Below are 23022 nucleotides of genomic sequence, written 5' to 3' on the forward strand. Positions count from 1 at the left end.
GTGTTTGTCCTTTCAGATGCTCATTAGAAGGTATGTAATTTACTTGTGCAGGTTCTTGATAGGATCAACTCTTTAGTGGAACCAAGTGGAGCAATCACTGTTAACGAGTGTGGGCTTGTGGATGGCAAACCAGTGGTGCTTCATGCCCATCCAAAATTCCGAATGTTTCTCACTGTTAACCCGAGGGATGGTGAAATCTCTAGAGCAATGCGGAATAGAGGAGTTGAAATATATATGATGGAACCATATTCATTACTAGATAGTGCTAGTTGCTTTGATTGCACAGAGGTGGAGGCAAGAGATCTGAAGAGATTCTTAGTTCTATCTGGTATCCCTGTATATGGGTTGGTTGATGCGATGGCCCAAGCACATATGTATGCTAGAGATGCAGGATCGCATCTTGGAATATGTATTAGCCTTCTTGAGCTCACTCGCTGGGTTCACTTATTCCAGCAGCTTCTCATGAATGGTAATATGCCTAGATGGAGCCTCCACCTAAGTTGGGAGCATACGTACCTCTCTTCGTTAGGTGAGTTGGTAGGAAGGGATATTGTTAAGCATGTGAAACTTTCCTATTTATCAGGGATTGAGTTGCCTAACTCAGATATACAGTCAGGATGTTCCTTATCTCGACCAGGGGGATGGCCTGCTCCAATGAAGTTAAGGAACTTCCTGTCATACTCGAAGGAATCTTGTATCAAACAAAATTGCATGTATTTGGAGTTCTTGGGGGCACAGTGTGCTGCATACAAACTAAATATTTTAGTCAACAAAAGTCTGTTGGTACCTGTAGGTTCTGTAATTTCTGATGGTCACTCTGGGGCTTTCTTGAATGATTGCATGAAACTCCAGCCGTCAGTAATTCCTGTGCAGATTATACGCCAGACTCTGTTTCCGAATGCTTTTAAAGAGCATGGTATCAATAACATGGGTCTTGCCAAGTTTGATTTGGAGCTGACCAATAGGATGCTTTTCTTTGCCGCCAACTGGACCATTGAACAGGCCACTGAAAGTAACCTCATGTCACATGCTCTCTGGTTTAAATGGTATAGTTCTCATTTGCAGCCATACTGCTGCTTTTTCAATTCGTTTCTGGCTATACTTGAAAAAGAAAGAAATCATCCAATTTGGAGTTGTATAGTGCATTGCTGGAGAGAGATTACTGCTCATCTTCAAATTAATGTTGATGCACAACCTCTACCTCTGCTTTCATTGGAGTTGGTTGAATTGGCTGCTTCAAATGATGCATTGGAAACATCGCGAAAGCATCTATTCAATGCTATCCACTCTGTGAGCTTGCTACGGCTTAGTTTTCAGCAGTGGAATACTGAAGATGAGTATTCCGACAGTAAAACAATAGTCCATTCCTGGGCCTTGCCTTTCTTGAAAGCTCTGAGACAGTTGGAAGAAGAGGTTCTTAATGCAATTGTGGAGTCCCCTTGCTTTGATTTACTTGTTCAGTTGTACACTGATCTTCTTGAACGACATACATCCTTTTGGAAGGGTGTTACCTCAGCCCAGTTTGACTGCTTGCTCATATCTTGGCGTTCTCTGAAGAAGGATGTAATAAAATTGCGGAGTATCTTTCCAGTTACAGTTGACGCTTTTCTGGTATGGTATCCTTTTTTATTCTGGTTCATTTTCTGTTGAAGTTTCTGTCATTAGATGTAACCATTGTCTCTGATTTAGGTGGAGAGTAGGAATCTGGATGCAGTTTCATCCCAGAACTTCAATTCACCGAAGTCCATGTTGTGGGCTTATGGTGGTCATCCATTTTTGCCATCTTCAGCTGATGTATATTCCAAAATGCAGCAGCTTTTAGGATTCTGTGATTCAATTTGGCCCACAACATTGAAATCATGGAAGCAGTTTTGGTCTGGTATGATTTTTTAGCCTTGTCGATTTACTCTTTTTCCTTCTTCTTCTTCTTCTTCTTTTTTTTTTTCCCCCTTCATTCTTTTAGTTTGTACACATCTTCTCTTTGCAGGGAACGATTGCCTAGTAAAGGCTGTTGCATCTGCTAATACAGAACTGCGACGCCTAGCAGTGGAAGGTATTTTCTCGGTTCTATTACTTCTTTTTGCTTATTGCTTTGTGTTGCCCTTTTAAACGTGGTGGTCTCATTTGTTTGTACCAAACATTTGCTGCCTCTGTTTGAAACCCTTTGAAAAGGGAGCCTTGCCTCAAGCATGGTGACAATTTTATACTATCATCTTAGTTTTCCTTTTGCTTCTTTTCTTATTTTGATCAATGATGGATACTTCTATCAATAAAAGAAGAAAAAAAGACAGGGAAAAAAGGATGCAAACTGAAAGGGGAAAATTATGGGGTAAACAACTCTATAATTTCATAATTGTATTGTGTTCATCTGCTTAAAATCATAAAGAGTGCTCTGTCAACCCTTGATTTTGGGTTCCAACAGAAACACTTCTCACCCAATGTTGGTAACAGCCAGACAGCAATCTCTACTATATATAATGAGAATAGCCAGGGGCAAAAATTCATATGTGATTACTTTCAAAGTTGCTTAAATTAAGCTTTGTTTGGGAACATGGGCAGGATTTTAAACCAAAATAAACAGTATTTAGGTAATTTAACAATGCAAGTGAAGCTTCCATCACAATGACCTGCTTTTTACAACTCCCCGCCCCACTGTCTTGTAAACTACTTTCTCACTCTCCATATACATTGTACATGCAATATCTACTAGTATTCAAAGAAAACACATCAGATTGCTCTTCTAATTCTTTGTTAGACATTCAATAGTTGGTCTCTATTTCCTTTTTTTTTATATTAGCTCATGCATCATGTTATTCCAACCTCTCATCTGCTGATAGTTGGCGAAGGAAGTTTCCCTATTGGGAAATCATTCGTATGCTTCTATTGATTCCTTAGAAGTACAGATGATTGAAATGTCACCTTTAAAAAAAAAAAAAAAAAGATGGTAATGTCAGCCTATGCTTATATTTGGCATTATCGCATTCTGCAAGGGCAGTTATTTTTGCATGGTCAGTGGCAAAAGAGAAAATCCTGACCATCAACCATCTTCATATTGTTTTCTCCTGTTCCCCAAGGGCAGTTGTTTTCGCATGGGTAGTGGCAAAAGAAAAAATTCTGACCATCAACCACCTTCTCGTGGATTTCTAATAGCAACTTCTGTTCATGGTTGTTCATACATGTCTGGTTGATGGGCTCTTGCTTCTCACCTTGATGTGTGTATTTCTTTTATCAACTCTGCTTTCTATTATGAAACTAATTTAGTAGCTTGGTCTTTTATTTTTTATTTTATCATTGGCTGATTTTGACATGAAAATTAAATGCATTTGTGCAGAAGATAACTCTGAAGATCTTTTTTCTTATGATTTCTTGCTCATTTCTTGTTGATGCTTGTGGCTATCAGTTTTCATGAGAACTTTTTATTGCATAATGCTTAGGTGTTTGCATGTCATCATATATTTCAATAAGGGGTGGTCAAGAGGATGCCGATATTGTTTGTCAGTTAGAAGAGATACATCAGGTTTGTGTTTCACCAGATTTGTGGTGGTCAAGGCATTGTTTGTTTGGAGCTTTTCTACTTTGAATGTATTAGCTGTATTTCTTGCAGATGCTTGTAGAAAGGTTTGAATATGAAAGACAACATCTGGAAGGTGCCTCAGAAAAGACAGATGAAAATTCAGCATCCTTTTGTTGTGCTTTCTGCCCTGAGTTGTTGTGTAGAAAGGCAGGTTTTGATAGTTGGCTGGAGACTCTTCCTTTACTTGACAACAAGAGCTTTTCCCTAGACATGGATTTGCTTCAAGAATTATCAGAGAGCGTTTTGGTTGATACGAAAGATCTTTGTCTGGTAAGGTCAAATTAAATGGCAAGTTGCCATAGTCTTCTCTTTTCCACTTTTATTGCAGTGGCTTTGTGAGGCAAATAACTAGTGGAGTACATTGAACTGCCTTCTTTCAGAGTGTCATGTGTTTAAAATATCTCAGTTTTTATTTATGCGTGTTATCAATAACAGTTTCCTTCTTTCCTGTCACCGTTCGAAGTATCCCCATTATTATCGAAATATCCCTGATATTATATGTATATCTAGCTCGGTGATACTAATAATGCTGCTAGCGATGCTGATAACATTGGTAGCATTAGAAATTCCTGGCATTGGCGATGTATCACTAAGTATCGCCAATATTTTCGATTGTGTAAATTCTAGGTCTCACTTGTATTGCCAATGTATCAATATTGCTAATGTATTGCCAATAATTTCAACTGTGTAAATTCCAGGTGTCGCTTTTATCATTGGTGTATTGGTGATATTTCGATAATGTCGCCAATGTATCGATATCGCTAAAAAACTGTTTATTGAAAAAAAAATTCCATTTCAATTTTTTTAAATGGATACATGGTTGTATGCAGTGTTCAATTTGTCGACGATAATATCGATAATATTGTGATATCATCGTAATCGTAATATAGGCGGTATCGAGACCACAATCTTTCATTTCTTTTCCAATTGTTGACGATTTTTTGGAGAAATATTGTGTTGTCCACATTCTGAAATATCTATGGATGTTAGGATGGAAGGTTGGATGGATAGAGATGGGATAGTTGAATGGATGGATTAATTTCTTACGACAACGCATGCTTTTAAGCCTCGTTAAATGGAAACTTTGTATACATTCCTTTTGCAACTTTTTGGTTCCTAAATGTGCAAATATGTGTATTTTAGCATCCCTTGAAGTTTCACTGAAAAATTCCACTGTTTTCCCCATGTTTCCTTACATCTCCGGTTATCAGTGATATTATCTGTGGTATCGGTATTGTTTCTGTATCCCCGGCCAACGAAACTTGTGGTGTACCGATACTCCGAACAATCCTGTGTGATATTTTGCAGTCATTTGTTTGAGAAAGTTAGTTGTGTGCAGTGTTCGAATTATCTCCGATATTATCGAAATATCTCCGATATTATCTTTATCTCTAGCTCAGTGATACCGATAACACTGGTAGCGATACCAATAATGCTGTATTAGAAATTCCAGGTATCAGCAATGTATCGCTAAGTATCGCCAACGTATCAATATCACTATTAGAATCATCAATATTTTCAACCATGTAAATTCTAGGTGTCGCTTGTATTCCCAATGCATCAATATCGCCAATATTTTTTACTATGTAAATTTTAGGTAATGCTTGTATCATTAGTGTATTGACGATATTTCAATAATATCGCCAACGTATTGATATCATCAAAAGTTTGTTTATTAGAAAAAATAATTATTTCATTTTTTTTTTCATGGGCACATGGTTGTATGCAGTGTTCAATATCTCATTGATAATATTGATAATGTCTTGATATTATTGATATTGCAACATGCACGATATTTAGACCACAATCTTTCGTTTGCTTTCCAATTGTTGATAATTTCTTGATGAGTATCATGTGTTGTTGATATTTTGCAATAATGATGGAAGGTTGGATGGTTAAATAGGTCGGATGGGATGGTTGGGCTGATTTCTTGCAACAACACATGCATTTAAGGCCCCATTAAATGGAAACTTGTTATGTATGCATTCTTTTTTGTAATTGTTTTTATTTCTAAATATGCAAATATGTAGATTTTAACATCTCCTGAAGTTTCACTGAAAATTCCACCGTTTCCCCATGTTTCCCCGCATTTCCGGTTATCAACGATATTATTGGCGATATCGATATTGTTTCCGTATCCCTGGCCAGGGAAACTTGTAGCAATACCGATACTTTGAACACTGGTTGCGTGCTAGCTGTTTTTACTTTGATATCTTAGTATTGCTGTCTCCACTTTGACTGGAGATGTAGTGATTAGTCAAGTGGTTTTCTTGAAACCTATCTCAGAGAATTTGCATCTTTTAGAGCATCTTTTCAAGTGATATTCAAATGAAAACTTCCCCACGAATTCAAGTTCTTAAAGCTATTATATATGCCAGTTTGTGTTTGGCGTCTTTGTGTTTGTTTGTGTCTAGTACACTGAAATGGAGAAATTTTCCTCCCTCACACTTTCCATAATGTAAGCATGTCATGTGTATGATGAATTGATGATCCGATTCATTCCTCCATCGTGAACAACCATGAATGGGTTAGAGAAAGTTACAGTAATTAAAAAATTTAACCATTTCAAGAGAGGAGCTCAAAAATCACCAAGATCTAGTTAGTTGTACAGCATTTGCATGGTTAGTATTGTCCAATCATTGCAACTTTCTGTCTATGGTCCACTGAATGAAGCCAATCGTCTTACAAATATCACCTGTTTTTGTATAAACATGGAGGGATGGAATTTCATCCATCATTGTGAATTGAATCTTCACCCAAATATTGCCTGGCAAGGAAGTTGGGAAAATGGATTGTAACATCCTGAAAAGCATTTTATGCAGCCAACTACACGAGCATGACCTTTCACATGTGTAGGTGCTTCCTACTTTGTGGTCTGCCAAGCAACTGTCCCTTTGACCCTACTTTGCTTGCTAGCCCTCTAGGACATGAATGTAATAGTTGGACTGGGGGCCAGCACTAGGTGGGATCATACCTGGCACGTCAATTGTGTCCATGCGAGCCTACATGGCAAGGTCCAAGAGCCGAAGTAAAAGAGGAAGATTGATGTTTGGTGGGCCGTGGATTATTGAAAATTTGCCAATCTACCATTTAAAAGACAACACCAAATTGTTTGGAGAAAGGCTAGGATTGAAAATGATTCTATTGCTACAAACTTGAAGCAAATCCATATTTTTTGGGCTCCAAGCCTCCAATTCCTAGCCTTCTTAATCACTCCCAACCGTGGTATTCCGTAATGGTGGCTGTAATGGCCACTGTTACTGTACGGGCTATAATGGCTGTTGTGGTCTTTTTATTTTCTTTTTTCTTTGTTTCAAAAAAAAACTTAAAAAGCCTGTATCGACCCTGTTACAGCTACGGGTGTCAATGAGCCGTCTCGGGCCTACAAAAATCGGCATTTTGAATAGGGCTGGGCCATCGGTTCAAAATCCGGTCCGAGACCAACCCCAGGCCTGGCCATTGACAGCCCTAGTTACGGCCATTACGGGAGTTGTAAGGGCCGTTACATGTCATTTTTTCTTTAACGGCCACCGTTACTGTTATGTAACTGCCATTATAGCATACCTTGCTCCTTACTCTTTTGATTCCTGGGTTATTGATGTGGGTGAGGTTCTATTCTTTTCTTTCTTTTTTTAGCAACATAAAAGGAGCTTTTATTAAAATAACTTAAGGCAAATTACAAGAGGAAAGAATCCCAAAAAACAAGAGAATCCCAAGCAAGGGAATCAGCTTTTGAACTTCCAGCACAACCTATATGGAAAAAAAAGACAGCTTCCATACCACCTCGAAACTCTACCTAATCTCCTCAATCCAATCTAACCTCCTTGGAGAGGGATTCGGGTGTCTTGCCCAACAAATTCCTTGCTCTTGCAACAAGTGCTTTAGCATCTTGGTATCCTCTCCTTCCCATTCAAGCTTTTAGATTTGTGTCAACTAAAACTCATACCTTACCTTTAAGTGCTGAGCCGTTTGTTGTTATTTAAGCTTAGGTTTGATTGGTCAAGTTGCTTCATTTTCTTTCTTTGAGAGAAGAAAAGGAGAGGGAAAAAGGAAAAACAACTTTATTCTATTTTGGCCATAATTTTGTGGCAGAACTAAGAGCCTCCTTTGGACTACCAAAGGTATTTTTTTTTTTTTTTTCCCATTTCTCCTTTTGTTCTTGACACCTCGCCCAACAAAGTAGAAGGAAAAGTACAGCTGAAGAAATTGATTAGTTTGGTGGCAATCTGGGGATATATGGTACAAACAAGTTGCCAATACCCTTCAAAGAGAATCATCATCATCATCATCACCATCACCATCATTATCCAAGTCTTATCCCAACTAATTGGGGTCGGCTATATGAATCATGTTCCATCAGTCTACTCTATCAAGGGCCATAACTTCAGTTAGACCATAAGCCGTCAAGTCCTTTCTTACTTGCTACCTCCACCCATGCCCTTTTAGGCCTTCCCCTTGCCCTTTTAGAGCTCGTCAAAGAGTATTACATTTATATTAATTGAACTGTAGGCTTTATATTTTGAGTTTTGAATAGCTTGGTCCATGCCACGTTAGATGTGCCATATGGAGACCAGCAGCATGTAGCACACATGGCTCCACCTAGAAGGACGCTAGGTTCCAACTGAAAAATAGGTCTTAAATGTTAGACATAAACACTCTGCCATTAACCTACCTAATATTTCTACATATTTTGCAGTTGTCTCTGGAAAAATGAGTGTTTCGGTGTGCATGTTCATATGCATATGCACATTCTGTTTCTGTTTATGTGCTTACGCAACTTGATAATCTTGTTCTCAGCTATGGGCATGAGAACTTCTCAGGAGATTTTCGAATGTTGTGGTTTTCTTGTGACTCGTTCCTGAAAATCACACAGGAAATAAAGAGCAGCTAAATAACAAGAGCTAAAATAAACAGAATTAATAAAAATATAATTTTGTTATTAGGAGGAAAAAATAACAAAACTATCATGATTATATCACAGCATTTTCCCAGTATTTGCATTTTTGGAAAATCTATTAGTGTTTCAAACTGTCTTTGATAATTGTGTTTGTGTCCATGTGAATCTGTAAAAATATTTAGCTGATGTAAACTGTTTCTCAAGTCTCCTGTGCTGTTTCTGCTGTTCAGACTTCAGGAAGTTCAGTAATTGCTTGAACTGGTTTCTTGATGTATCTCAGTGCTTATAACTTTCATCTGATTGCAGGTTTTATCCAATAAATATGAGCATTTGAAATATTCCTTAAGGTTCTCACTGGATTTCTCATCAAGACCACCCACAGACTTTTTACCTCATCAAAAGATCCTGTGGACATTAGATGCATGGACTTCAGTGGATTCGGGTCAGAATACTTGAATATTCTATTGATCCATTTGTTCATTATTTCTACCATTTTTTATTTTTTTTTTCATTTCATTTAGTATTTTAATGATTTGTATTCTGTCACTATGGGCTAGCAGTGAGTACAAAAGTTGCAAGTTCTGTTCTTGAAATGTGGTATAAATGGCATTCTTCCTTGTGGACGTACTGCCCGAAATCACTCAAGGTATGTTCCCAAATTTGGTGTGGCTTTCAATCTCTCAGATCTCCAATTTTATTATCTTTTTCTTTTACTTGCAGAGCATTTCTCTAGTTCATCATGATGAAATACGACCACCCTGTATTCTTTTCCAGCCAACAAAAACGACAACGCTTCACCAGATTCTGTAAGATTCTCTGATCTTGTTGATCTTTGCACACTAGAGTTGAACTGAAATGTTACTTAATCAATATCCACATGAATGCAATAAAAAGTTTCCTGATGGGGAGTCGGTGCCCGATGCAGCTGCATGGATCATATTGATAATGGCAATGCCACATGACTGCTTTGCTTCTAGTGACTTTAATATTCCTTACAACCTTAAATATTTATTTATGTGAGTGATGTGCTGATGGATGAATCTATGAAAGTTGTATTTTTCTATTCTTGTGAGGTCACTTGCTAGTCAGTTGTATCTTTTAAATATACCATTTGTTTGAGTTGCATGAATCTATCTTTTTCTTTTGAATGATGATAATTTGTTTTGTCAAAAAGCTGCTAGGAAATTTCAAAGCAGCAAAGAATACGACCCAAAATTACAACCCAAGCGTGGGCACAACTACAGAAACATTTACATTTTTAATCCCAGTTGCATGAATCTAACTTGAAGTTTTGTTTTTGGACTTCTTTTCTCGTACAGTCAGGATACATTCCCTATCAAAGATTATTATGTCCACTGTCTGAAGCTTAGAGTTGCTTCCGGAAAACTTTGGCAAGATGCTCCATCAAGGAGAAATTTATCCAGTACCCTTTTCTCTGCAGCTCATTCTCTTTTCCAGCAGGTATTGTGTTTCCTGTAAGTCTGAGGCTTTCTTTAATGGTATATTTAATGAACTTTACCATGACTTTGGTCGGATGTTTATTGGCTGCAGATTATATATGCTCATAAAAAATCTTTTGAGGAGAATATTTTTGGAGAAATGAAGTCCATTTTTTGTTCCATTCGGGAGAATTCCATTGAGGTATATACTTTTGCTCTAGGGAATTTCATTTGGGAGAATTCCGTCAAGTATCAGAGTTTGACAAAAAAATTCCTGATGAATGTTTTTCTTGTTAAGTATTACTGTCCGTGTTGATGAATAGTGCTTAAACTAGTCATATACAACCATTCTTTGGTTGGCTCTCACTTTTGGTTATTGGTGTAGCACTTTTGATGGCCTAGATTATGTCCCACTTGTAAAAACATGCACTTGCACAAACCCTAGCTCAAGGCTTGTAAAAATGTCTCAAAAGCTATTGGACATTTTATGTTTATTGAGCTTTTCTATGAAGGAAACAAAGGAGAAGCCCTATCACTAATTTGGCCTTTCCATCAAGCATTAACTATGGGCTGAATGTTATAATTACAACCCTCCAATGTTATATTAAAGGAAAAAGATTAAAATACCCATATTTACTATAGTGATACATAAACAAGCAAAATTAACCAAAAGTCATTTTAAAATAAAGTAAAATTCGAAACTAAAGGGAAATGTCACCAAAAGACCTTTTTGTGGATCCAAAAGTGTACAACGGGTGGCGCAATGCATGGTTTATTGATGGATCTATGGATTTGGCCTATTATGGAAGATATTTGGGCCCCTTTCCATAATCTAATTCATTCCAAAAACTCCTCAGCAAGTACATGAGCCCGATCTATCAACATTAGGTAGTCCATGTCATCATCTTCCCTAGGTTAGTTAGGACTCGACTTCGAGTATGATCCGTTTTTGCTACTCTGTTTGTTGTAAGATCAACAACATTGAGTACATTAGAAGTGTTCACTCCCGGTGGTACCTCAATGCGATAGGCATGTTGTTAATCGGCTTCAAGATCTTACATGGGCCAATCTTTTTTTTTTTTTTTTTGTTATAAGCTTTGTTCGGAGTATCCACGATATTATCTGTTTCTCCACTTAGTGATATCGATGAGACTACTAGCAATACTGATGACCCTAGTGGTCTCAGAAATTCCAGGTATTGGTGATGTATTGCTAGGTATTGCCAATGTATTAATATCGCCAATATTTTCGACTATGTAAATTCTAGGTGTTACTTGTATCATCAATGTACCGATATTGCTATTATTTTCAACTGTATAAATTTCAGGTGTTGCTTGTATCACCAGTGTATTGACGATATTTCAATAATATCGCCCATGTATCGATATCACCAAAAACCCATTTAAATTTCCACTTCATTTTTATTATTATTATTTTTTTAAATTTATGTGCGCGTGGTTGCATGTAGTGTTCAAATTGTCAACTATAATATCGATCCTATCACCATATTATCATTATCACAACATGGGAGATATTGAGACCACAATCTTTCATTCCTTTCCAATTCTCGACGATTTCTCATCAAAATAACGTGTGTTGTCAATATGTTGAAATATCGATGGATGTTTGGATGGAAGGTTGTATGTATGTTTGGATGGATATATGGGATGGTTGGATGGATAAGATGGGATGGTCGGATTGGTTTCTTACGATAACACATGTTTTTAGGCCCTCATTAAATGGAAACTTATTATATATGTATCCTTTTTTTTTTTTTTTACAAAATTTTGATTCCTAAATATGTAAATATGTGCATTTTAGCATCTCCTGAAGTTTCACTGAAAAATTTCACCGTTTTTTCCATGTTTTCCCCATTTCTGGTTATTAACGATATTATCGGCGATATTGATATTGTTTCCATATCCCCTCCGACGAAACTTATAGCGACACCGTACTTTGAACAATGGTTATAAGTAGCCGTTGCTAATATTTCTTTCCACATGTAAACCCACACTAGATCTCCCGATTTGAAAACCACCTTCCAATGTTGTTTATCTGCAGTTTGCTTGTAACCTGCATTGCTTGCTTCGGTCTGCTTGAGAACTTGTTCGTGCACCTGCCAATTTTGTGCCCTCAACTTATCATGTTGGGTATTGTTATGAGATCAAGCACGTTTGAAGGGTTAACACCACAGACCACTTCAAACGGGCTCTTCTAGGTAATTCTATTCTTCACCCAGTTATATGTAAACTCTACGTGTGGCAAGGTTAAGTCCCACTGATTCAACTTGTCCCGTACTAATGTGTGCAATAACTTGCCCAAACTCTGGTTTACTACCTCAGTCTACCCATCAGTTTGTGGATGATAGGCACTATTGAAATATAAAAAAGTGTCCAACCGTCTCCACAATGTCCGCCAAAAATGACCGACGGTTTGAAGTAATACTCTTTGGTATCTTGGTCCCAAGTAATACTCTTCGGTACCCTGTGCTGCTTCATCACCTCTTGAAAATATAGCCTTGCAATGTAGGATGCATTGCTAGTTTTCCAACACAGAACAAAGTGAGCAATTCTAGAAAATCGGTTCACAATTACAAAAATAGAATCGTTACCATGCTGTGATTGTGGCAATTGTATTATGTAATCCGTGCTCACATCCACCCATGGTGCTTGTGGAATAGGTAATAGCATATATAATCTTGCATTCTGTGCATGGCTCTTAGTTGTTTGGCATATATGACATCTTTCCACGTGCCCGACCACATCTCTTCTCAATCATGGCCAATAGTACTTTTCTTCAATCAATGCAATAGTTCGATCTCCACCTGTATGCCCTGATAGTGATCTTGCATAAATCTCTGCTAATAGTTTCTCTTGGTAAGAACAATTTGGGATGCACAAGCTCGTGCCTCGAAAGAGAACCATCTTGTAAAGTAAACTCTCCTTACTGCCTGCTCTCCATTTCAGCCCAAATCTGTCTGAAATCCCGGTCACCAATATACATACCCACAAAGCAATCAAAGCTAACCACCTTGGCTTGCGGTGTAGCAATAAGCTTCTCTTGCGACTCAATGCATCCGCTACCCGATTGTGTGCCTGCTTTATGCTTCAAACCAAAGGTGTATTTCTGCAAGTAAGATACCCATTTCGTAGCTGCCGTTTAAGTTTCTGCTGTCCATTCAAATATTTCAAATCATTGTGATTGGAGAACAATACAAACTTGCGTTGCACCAAGTAATGTCTCCAATGACGGAGTGCTTGCACAATTGAATAGAACTCCGCATCATATGTAGAGTACCGCACCCTTGGACCACTTAGATTCTCAATGTAAAAAGCTATGGACCGATCAACTTGGCTGAGTACCGCTTTAATGCCAATGTAGGACGTGTTACAATCTACCTAAAACACCTTATCAAAGTCTAGCAAAGCTAAAACAAGTGCTTCTATCAAGATTTTCTTCACTGCTTCAAAACTCTTCTGTGCCGCTGTAGACCATCCAAACTGTCCCTCTTCAAGCAAGCTATTAAAGGAGCTGCCAATGTACTAAAGTTTCTTATGAATCGGCAATAGAAAGTAGTCAATCCAAGGAAACTTTGCACATTACATACCGTATTTGGTGTGGGCCATTCCTGTACCGTTGCACTTTTTCCTAATCCACATTGATACCATCTACACTCACCACATAGCCAAGGAATACAACCCGATCCATCCGCAAACTACATTTTTTTTATTAGCATATAATCGAATTAACTCGATGACTTGCCATTTCAATGTACCATGCTCTTTTGGGCTCATCGTGCTGGCTGCTCGATTGAGTAAACTCGATCCTAGGACCAAGCCAATGCAATGTTGGATATCCCTCATTGGCAGTAATCCTGGACATAGCTCATCCGAGAATACATCTTTATATTCGCCAACTAGGGCTTTCATCAATTTGCTCATAGGGATGACAACATTAACATTTTTCCTAACCAACATATAAATCACATCATGGCCCTCAATATCCTCCAGAAACCTTGCATGGGGCAGAAGCTTGACGTTCCCCTTGGTTGTGGGTTTTAATGGATCCTCTCTCTCATGGGTTTCAATGCTATTTTACGATTATCTTTCATGAAGTTGTATGCATTTTTTCCTACCATCGTGGATGGTCCGTGGGTCGAACTGCCATGGTTGACCAAATAATATGTGGCACACGTCCATCCCATGGACTACGTCATACCACACATTGTCATGATAAATTTTACCAATCGTAAAAGAAACTAAACAACGGTGAAAAACCTTTTTTTTTTTTTTGAAAGGTGAATTTATATATGGAGGAAACGGAACAGAAACAGGAAAAGAAAACAAAACAGAAAAGAAAAACAAGAAAAACCAGCAGCTGAAAGATCCGCTAAGATTGCGGAACAGATGGCCTAAACCCCAAGGAACGACAAATCAGAAATTTTCAACACTTCAACTTGAGAGGCCCATTCAATCAGAGCCTTCTTAACCTTAGCAGACATACTGCGCACTTTGATCAGAATCCCTGAAGCACCTATTGTTGCGTTCTTCCCAAACAAACCACCAAATAGCGAGGATCGCCATCCTCCATAACATAGTTGTCTCTTTGCCCATATGAACTCCTTGCCAGGCTTGCAAAAAGGAGACCACCCTCTTGGTAGAAGAACAACTGAAATTGAAGCAGGCGTAGAATTCGACCCAAATGGACGACCCAAAGGGGCAGTTCACCAGCAGGTGATCGACTGTCTCCTCCTGCCGCATACAACACAAACAGATGTTTGGAATAATCATCCCTTTTTTCTGCAGCTTGTCTATGGTCAAGATCTTCCTATTCCCAGCCAACCATCCAAAGGCCGCGATCCTAGGAGGGACTGCGTATTTCCAAACAAAAGCCACCCCTCTGTCCTGATTTAGATTTCTGCTGGAAGAAATAGCAGTGTACATCGAGGACACCGAGAAGCAGCCCAACTTGCTAAATTTACAAATCAGACTATCCGAGACGGATCGATTAGGAGAAAGAACTGAAATGCATTCCAGCAGCTCGGCAAAATCAGAAACAACAGTGAAAAACCTTTATCTTACTACTTTGGTTAAACCGAGCAAAGTTTACATGGAACTGGATGTCTCTCGATCTTCAACTGAAGATTTTCTACTACATCTTGAAGGATGACATTTGCACAACTACCAACTTGACGATCACCCCATAGACTTTGCCATCCATTGTGCAACTTGTGTAGAAGATATTAGTCCGCAACCAATCTTCGTTAAGACAAGCCTTTCGGATCATCGTCGTCTTTAGACCATCACTATATTTCCCGTTGTCCCCATCGTCAATATCATAGTCTGCGTGATGCGTTTCCTCTGTAATCTCACCCTCATCGTCAACTAATTGTTCCCCCACAACTGCTTTCGAGCTACTGGCCAAATTGACTTGTCGCTGCCTACATTCGGAAGAAATATGCCCAACTCCAATGCATTTATAGCACCAAATATTTTTGTGACTTGTTCATCCTGCTGCCTCATCGTTCAGAACTTGTGACCATATGTTGGAGTGACCATAAACAGAAAATGTTCAGAACTAGAAGTGCAAAATTGCAAGCAATTTGGGAGAAATTAGGGAAATTTTGAAATTTCCCCAATTTTCCCTAAATCGGACCACCTACACAAATTTCGAAATTAAAGTGTATGTGATGATCATTTCATCAAATACTCCTAAATACTTCGAAAGTATTCTCAATTGTTAGGTAGTTGAAGGAAAATTAAAAAAGAAAACATGGAGTACATGCAGAACCAATGGATATCGAAATTAAAGCTCCAACTCGATGATTTTTCATGTAAAACATGTAGAACCAATGGATTTATAACAATTGACACTAATTTTATATAATTTCAACAACAAAAAAAGGGGATCGGAAATTGAAAATGCTCATTGGATCGAACATGTGGGATATATCGGCACTACCTGTGTGTTTCGTATCACCCAAGTGGGATACAAGATATATCGTGGGATATATCGGCTAATATCGTTGATATTTAGAACATTGCTGACAACAACAATTGGGTTTTCCGAAAAAATTTAAAATAAAATAATAATTACTAAATCCCATTTTTGAATTGATTTTGAATGTAGTTCCACTAGTTCTGTCAAACTGTGCATAGTTTAGGACCTGATGAAAAGGAAACTTATTATGTGCACTTGTTTTGTGAACTTTCGACCTCCAAGTTTATAATGATGGCTTTTTTAACATCCCTTCAAGTTTCATTGAAAAATTTGATCTACTTCCCAATGTTTCCCCAAAACAAGGAAACAATATGCAATACATCCGATATTTCCCATGTGATAACCGATATGTTTCCGTATCCCAAGGGTGCGATAGATCCATTGATAGCGATATTGAAAACATGTTGTAAGAAGTTGTGTATCTACTGGTATGAATATCTATTTTAGCTTTCTATTTACACCAGTGGTTTGTATCAGGCCTGCGCTAGTTTTAAATAATTGAAAAGAAGTGCTTTCTGGAAATAGTTTAGACAATATCCTCACAAGTCATGTTTGCATCATCTTTCCCCACCATAACTACAATTTTTATATTGGTAACAGGAAGAAACGCTCCAGACTTTGAAGTCACTTATCAAATCATCAAGCCATGCCGGATTGTATTCCTCAGTCGAATCCTTCGTTGAACCTTTGCTCAGGGAACTTTACTTCAGGGTCCCATCTTATGGTAAGGAGTGAGAATGGATATTATATAAATTTATGTGGACTTGAAATTGCTAATTATTACTTATCTAAATATGTTGTCACGACTATCATTCTTACACTAATGATAATTTAATTCTACGTTCTGTTGACAGAAAAATTCTTTTGTTCCCTGATCTATATATTTTCTTCATGCCCTTCTACTTTGTAGATGTCCTTTCTAGTCTTGGCAAGGCATGGTTGTACATTGGTGGCTTGCGTTTCCATCTTTTGCTGAACCCGGACGATCCTGATCCTGCCATGAAGTATGCATTCAAGTATTCCCAATTACTTGAAAAGATTTCTCTGCTTGAGCTTGAAATAAAGGTATCTTTTTTGTAGCATATTCTTTTATTACGATAAATTGTTTTCATACACTATTGGCACTGACACAGAAACAAAAAGGATATGTTCTTGCTTTTGTAGATGCATCTATTCATACATCTTAATCTTCAAAATAATAATAATAATAAATAAATAAATAATCTATTCATACATCTTATGTAGTTCAGAAGCATTGATACTTATGTGTTTTTCTTTTTATTCTGTAAGCATGGAATTAAAACCTTCCCTAGTCACTGGAGCAGGACTGTGCATATGCATCATGTTTATCCCTATATGCATGCAGATGCAAAGCATATGTTGGTATTTGTGCTTATATAAACACACCTACATGTCTGCATCTGTGGGTGTCATCTGCATGAATCCTCGTATGCACATAAATTTCATTTGTGTGACACAAGTTCTTGCGTCTTCTGGAGGTCTTTTTTTTTTTCTCGGATTTATTATATTTTCATTCTGGAATATTTACTAATTTTTTGGATTTCTTTTATTAATGTTTTTAATAAAATAAGAACTCTCCTAAATAAAGGAAAAAAGATACAAGGTTAAGGTAATGCTAATAGAAAACAAGATTTAGCTCGTGAAAGATCTACCCTTACCTCAAAACTCATGTTCTTACCACACTCCATGAGCTAAAACATTCGCTAGTCCATTTGTATCCGGATAACCTAACAAGAACCGGCATCTATATAAGAGAGCAGGTCATTAATTTTGTCACTATTGGAAGCCTGGAAGCAAGATTCCATGGCCCAGGAGCCTTCCGTGAGGTCAAACATCCAAGTGATTGCATTGGATGAAACATCCCAAAAATAAGCAGACCCATAAATTATCTTTTAGCAACTCTTTGCTTTGAGAGGTTATTGGTGGTTTTAAATGAGGTTTTGCTGATTCGAGTGAAATGGACTGCAAGATCTGGAAATGGACAATAAACAAATGCTTTTCTTAATTTTGTAAGACCTCAAAAAGATGCTTTTACCTCTAATTCATTTTCTGGTCAAATCAGAGGGTCATAAGCCCTGTTGTGCATGTGTGGGGGAATGGTATTTCTTGAGGGTGGAAGCCTTTACATAGTTGACTACTGCTAACAAAACATTGATAAAGAATAAGAATTTTGTGCTTCCAACCATTTGCTTCATGTGCTGCGAAGATGAGGAAATGGTTGATCATTTACTTCTTCATTTTCCTGAGAGGTCTGGTGCCACTTATCATGTTTCCATTAAGATGGTGTTGACTGCCTCTCCTGGATGCCTAATCAGTGGGTGGATTGGGGGCCTTTTCCTATTTAAGGGAACTTTCTCAATGGATGATGGCACTGCATGGGATGACATGAATTTTACAGAAAGAAAGATTCCTTGAGAACAGAGTATCGTCAGTGGAAAGCATAGAAAGAACAGCAAGGGGTGTTTTGAAGGCGCATCCAATTCGGGATTGGAACAGTGCCATGATGGGGGCTAGAGGAAGGTCATTGTAAATAATATGATGAAGGCCTCCTCCAGGCCTTCTTAATCTAAATTTTAATGGGAGCATCAGTGTGCTGCATGATGAGAAGGGTAAGATCCTGATGGTGTTCTTTGGCCCTTGTGATGCCATGGTCTCAATTGAGGCAGAAATTTTGGCTCTTTGGGAGGGCTTGTGCATAGTGTCAATGTGGGATGTTGGTTCTCTAATAATTGAAGGGAACTTCTGCAATGCCGTAAAGTGGATATTTCCGGAGTTGTTGGTAGGGGTGTCATTGGGCTGGGCTCGGGCCTGAGAAATCAGAATTTGAATAGGCCCGGCCCAACGGCCCGGCCTGAAACAGTTCAATATCTGGGCCGAGACCTACCCCTGGCCCGGCCCAGCCCGTTGACAGCCCTAGTTGTTGTGCTTGTGGAAGGTATCATCTTGTATTTCCGAGATCAGGTATCAGTTTAGAAAGTGTGATTTTTTGTTATCAGTCAACATATGGTTGCTCAGGAGATAGCCATGTCTCTTACGAAAGAGGAAGGGAGTTATAAACAGGTTCTCTCTTTGTTTTTTTTTGTTTTTTTTCTTTTTCAACAGTACAATTTGAAGAAAAATTGTTAGTTGAAAGCAGACAAGTTCAGGCAATTGAAAGTAGACAAGTTCGAGCAAAATCTCATCGACTAGACAATTTAGAAGAACTTCCAAGAGAAAAATAATAAGATCTTTCCGAATTTCCCTCGCAAAGATTGTTAGGAATCCCCAACAAAGAGTGGATACCTTGCATGTCTCTTGTTTAAACAAGATATGGAGTTGGATGTTAAGATTTCTCACTTGTTACAAGATCTTGTTCTCTACATCCAATCATATTATTGAATTATGATTGTTTTTGTTCATTCTCAGGTTTAGAAGTAAAATTAGTAGATTATCTGCTTTCGTGGATGCGATTTTGTATTATTTTTTTTATTGTGTTTCCAAGAGTATCAACATCACATTAAATAAACAATCTTTTCTTATGTTATAAAATGTGCAATCTTTTGCAGTGGTCGATGTTAAATTTGGTACTTAGAGAACCAGTTGGAAGTTAACATAAGCTATCTTGTTTTATATAGGTGAGACAAGAATGTGACCACCTAGCAGGCAGGAACTATGCAAGAGACAACCTACAACAGAGAAAGTGCTCATTAGAAAAGCTTGAAATGGAGCGAAAAAGATTGAAAAAAAAGGTTGAATAGCTTTCTTTGAATTGGACTCCTTTTTGAGTTTTATTTTTATTTTATTTATTTTATTCTCCCTTGATTAACAATTGTAAGCCAAGTAGTCAACCGCATCTGTATGTGGGTTTTATGCACCTTGTTTTCCCATTAAGGTGTGAAATAAAAGAAAGGGAACAACTGGAGAGAGGGAGGGAGGGAGGACACGAATCGAAGGAAGCTTATCTTCGTAACCAATTCGTTGAATTTGGGCCCTTGCTTTTTTCCTTTAGTGTCAATTTGTTAGCCGCTGATGGGATGGTTAGGATGGTCCGGCTCCTGAGAAGTTTCACCAATGGACCTTACAAGCTGGCACCAACCTGATGAACGGTCTGGATTCATCCACTCATGCTACCATATCCATGAAGGTTAAAATTTCCTGTCTCAAGTCCTACAAATGAACTTTAATTTCTACACACAGCATATTTGACACTTTTAACACATGAAAGTTGTTACGGGACATGTGTCAGGTATGTAAAAACTCAGACAGCTTGTTCGGTGGGCCCCATCATGAGATAACAACTATCATAAATAAATTATGAAGATAAGCTTCCTTGGATTAGAGGAATCAATATTCCCTCTCTGATGACACTTTTTTTTTGAAAGGTGAGAAACACACAGACACTACCACCCCACTCACGCACGGGTTCTCGAACCCTTGACCTTAGAGATGAGACACACAGTGTCTATCACTGAGCCAAGAGAAGAGACCCCTCTCTGATGACTCTTTATTTATAGTTAAGAATTGGTTACGAAGATAAGCTTCCTTGGATACGAAGAGGGAGGGAGGGGATTAGAGGACTCGATATTCCCTCTCTGATGACTCTTTATTTATAATTAAGAATTGGTTATGAAGATAAGCTTCCTTGGATACAAAGATAAGCTTGAATAAGATCAAATCAATTCCTAGCTACATAGGTATGGTGAATATAACACATTCTCAAATATGGCACACTGAAGATGCAAAGTGGACTGTGTACACTAACACTCGCCCTCAAGTTGGTGCATGCATGCCATTCATGCCAAGCTTGCTAATAATGTTCGAAACACCCCTTGAGCTGTTGCTGGTCTCCAAAATGGCTGGTGCTACCGATAAGATCTGAGGACTCTTCCAATGGCAGCAAAGCTTCTTTTGGTGGCTGAGAAGATCTCCTATAGCTGCAGATTGCTTGAGCAACATTTCTGGTGGCTGCCGATTGCTTTAGCTTTGCTTCCAATGGCTGCCATTTGCATCAGCAGCACTTCCAGTGCCTGCCATTTGTATCAGCAGCACTTCCAGTGACTGTAGGGGTGCCACATATGGCTGTCAGCACTTGAAGGGGTCCATTTTTAGTTTCTGGTCGGATTTTGATGGGCCATTAGGTCTGTGATTCTGCATGGACCTGTTAGATCATGATAAGGGAAAGATGGAAAGCAGGAAAGGAATAGAGATAAAGAGATGTATCAGTAGTGACCTGTAGGTGAATATAACACATTCTCAAATATGGCGCACTTCGGTGCATGGAAGATTGTACACTAACAATTCGAATTCATGAAATTTCTTGGAATTCATTCTTGTGACCTTTCTGTTCTATTGGATATAGTAGCGATGGAAACCAGCATTTACCAAAAAACAGACCTCAGGTTTTATTCAAAGTGCAAGAATTTCCTGCTTACTTACCCTCACCATTGTCAATTCCTGTGCCTTAAATACTTCGGTGTTATTAGATTTAGACTAGTGGTGAAAACTGATTGTGTGCCCCATAGATATGAGACCTCATGCTTTTCAAAAGAGAATCTCCTACATATCCTCACCATTGTCAATTGCCTTCCTTTCGACATGTTCTGGAGAACTCAATCATCTAGAGCTGGTTTAGGCTATTAACCTATGACTAATTTTTACAAGCATTTGCCCATGAAACTGTCAATATTTTCAGGGGATAAACTGGAAAAAGGCATAAATAATGTCCATACTATACAACCGGTTGTAAGTGATTAGTTCTCTATTTTATGCAGCCTTTATTCGGTCCGAAATCATTTAATCAGCCTCAGAGGAATTCTTCATATGTGTTAATAATATCCAAGAGGCACTTGTTGCTCAAAGAATTTAAGAAAGTAAGAATCATTGTTAATTTGTTATAAATATATACATTAAATGTTTCTTTAAATAACGAAAAAGGAATATGCATGGTAAACTTGATTTCGGCCAAAAGGCCGTGTATGTGTTAATTTTTCTTTAGAATTTATGTCAATTTTTAAGATATCAGCCCTTGTAAAGATCTGTAGGATACTTTGGGATATAAGTTATCAAGATGGTGGCTTCCTTATTTCTGAAAGGTGAACCGCTACAGTTCACAGTAAATATTTTGGCGTTTATTTATTTGGGCGTGGGCATACTCTCATGTAGTGGAATATAGACTTCCATGTGGTCTAATGGTCCACCCAGGTTTAGCCTTTGATGAAGTTTGTTCTTTCACAGGTTGTGTTCCGTCCTGACCATGATAATTTTAACAAATTAAAATCAGAATGTGCTGATTTCCTGAAGTGGGCAATAAAACTTGAATTGGGAGACATGAATCTGATGACTGATCAAGTTTGCAACTGGCAGGTAATTTTTATTGATCTGATGGGTTCTGTCTCTGCCTATATTCACTCCAAGTTACCATTGGAAAATTGTATTTGTTGTTCACCTAATCGTTACGTCTCTGATTATTATCTATTTGTTATCAATTTTACATGTTGATTTTTCAGGAAACGTCCACCTGTTTTATTAATCGATTAGCAGAAGAGTATACTCCATATATTGATATAGTTCAACCAATCCAAGTAGCAGTATACGAAATGAAACTGGGATTATCATTAATTATGTCAGGTGCTGCACAGAAAGCATATCTAAATAAAGCTAAGGAAGACAATATTGACCGGATTCTGGTATGTGTATAATCATCACAAGGCCTTCTATGTTTTCATTTGGCTCTGGCCTCTGCCTGACTATAATATTGCCCTACAGGAAACATTGTATTCTTTCATGCAATTTCCTAGAGGATGTGTGGTAGAAGCTCCTTCTATTGAACCAAACTCCTTGCAGCCTATATTTCCAACTCCTGATCTGGATGCTTCTGAGAACATATTGGGAATGGACATGAATTTGCTGAAGAAATTGCTGTCTATTCTAAGAGATATTGGTCCTGATAAATCGGTCAGTGATCAGCAATTACTTGATTACTTCTATCATGTTATTAAAAAATGGTTATGCTACGGTAGTAATGGCTGTTATGTAGTAGCAACGGTGGTGCTTGTTTCGCGATACAGGGCTGTAACGTCCAATTAAAAAAGAAAAAAGAAAATGGCCCTAAC

The 23022-nt window shown here is 38.1% G+C and overlaps 1 protein-coding gene across 4 annotated transcripts in view; it reads left to right on the top strand.

Annotated features, from left to right (window-relative positions):
• Positions 1–23022, top strand: part of LOC131225561 (midasin) — a 135122-nt gene that overhangs the window by 94491 nt on the left and 17609 nt on the right. For 2 of the 4 annotated variants that reach the window (XM_058221106.1, XM_058221107.1), the window contains exons 34-49: positions 52–1611; positions 1690–1879; positions 1988–2053; positions 3435–3517; positions 3605–3844; positions 8778–8913; positions 9032–9117; positions 9192–9277; positions 9791–9932; positions 10023–10112; positions 16511–16634; positions 16821–16975; positions 19546–19659; positions 22145–22273; positions 22417–22596; positions 22676–22864. In XM_058221106.1, the coding sequence (XP_058077089.1) occupies positions 52–1611; positions 1690–1879; positions 1988–2053; positions 3435–3517; positions 3605–3844; positions 8778–8913; positions 9032–9117; positions 9192–9277; positions 9791–9932; positions 10023–10112; positions 16511–16634; positions 16821–16975; positions 19546–19659; positions 22145–22273; positions 22417–22596; positions 22676–22864 (3570 nt within the window). The remainder of the gene's footprint in view (positions 1–51; positions 1612–1689; positions 1880–1987; positions 2054–3434; positions 3518–3604; positions 3845–8777; positions 8914–9031; positions 9118–9191; positions 9278–9790; positions 9933–10022; positions 10113–16510; positions 16635–16820; positions 16976–19545; positions 19660–22144; positions 22274–22416; positions 22597–22675; positions 22865–23022) is intronic. The other 2 variants (XM_058221108.1, XM_058221109.1) reach the window with 2 other exon arrangements.

This window comes from Magnolia sinica, chromosome 14 (genome assembly GCF_029962835.1).
Source record: "Magnolia sinica isolate HGM2019 chromosome 14, MsV1, whole genome shotgun sequence".
NCBI classification, from domain to species: domain Eukaryota; kingdom Viridiplantae; phylum Streptophyta; class Magnoliopsida; order Magnoliales; family Magnoliaceae; genus Magnolia; species Magnolia sinica.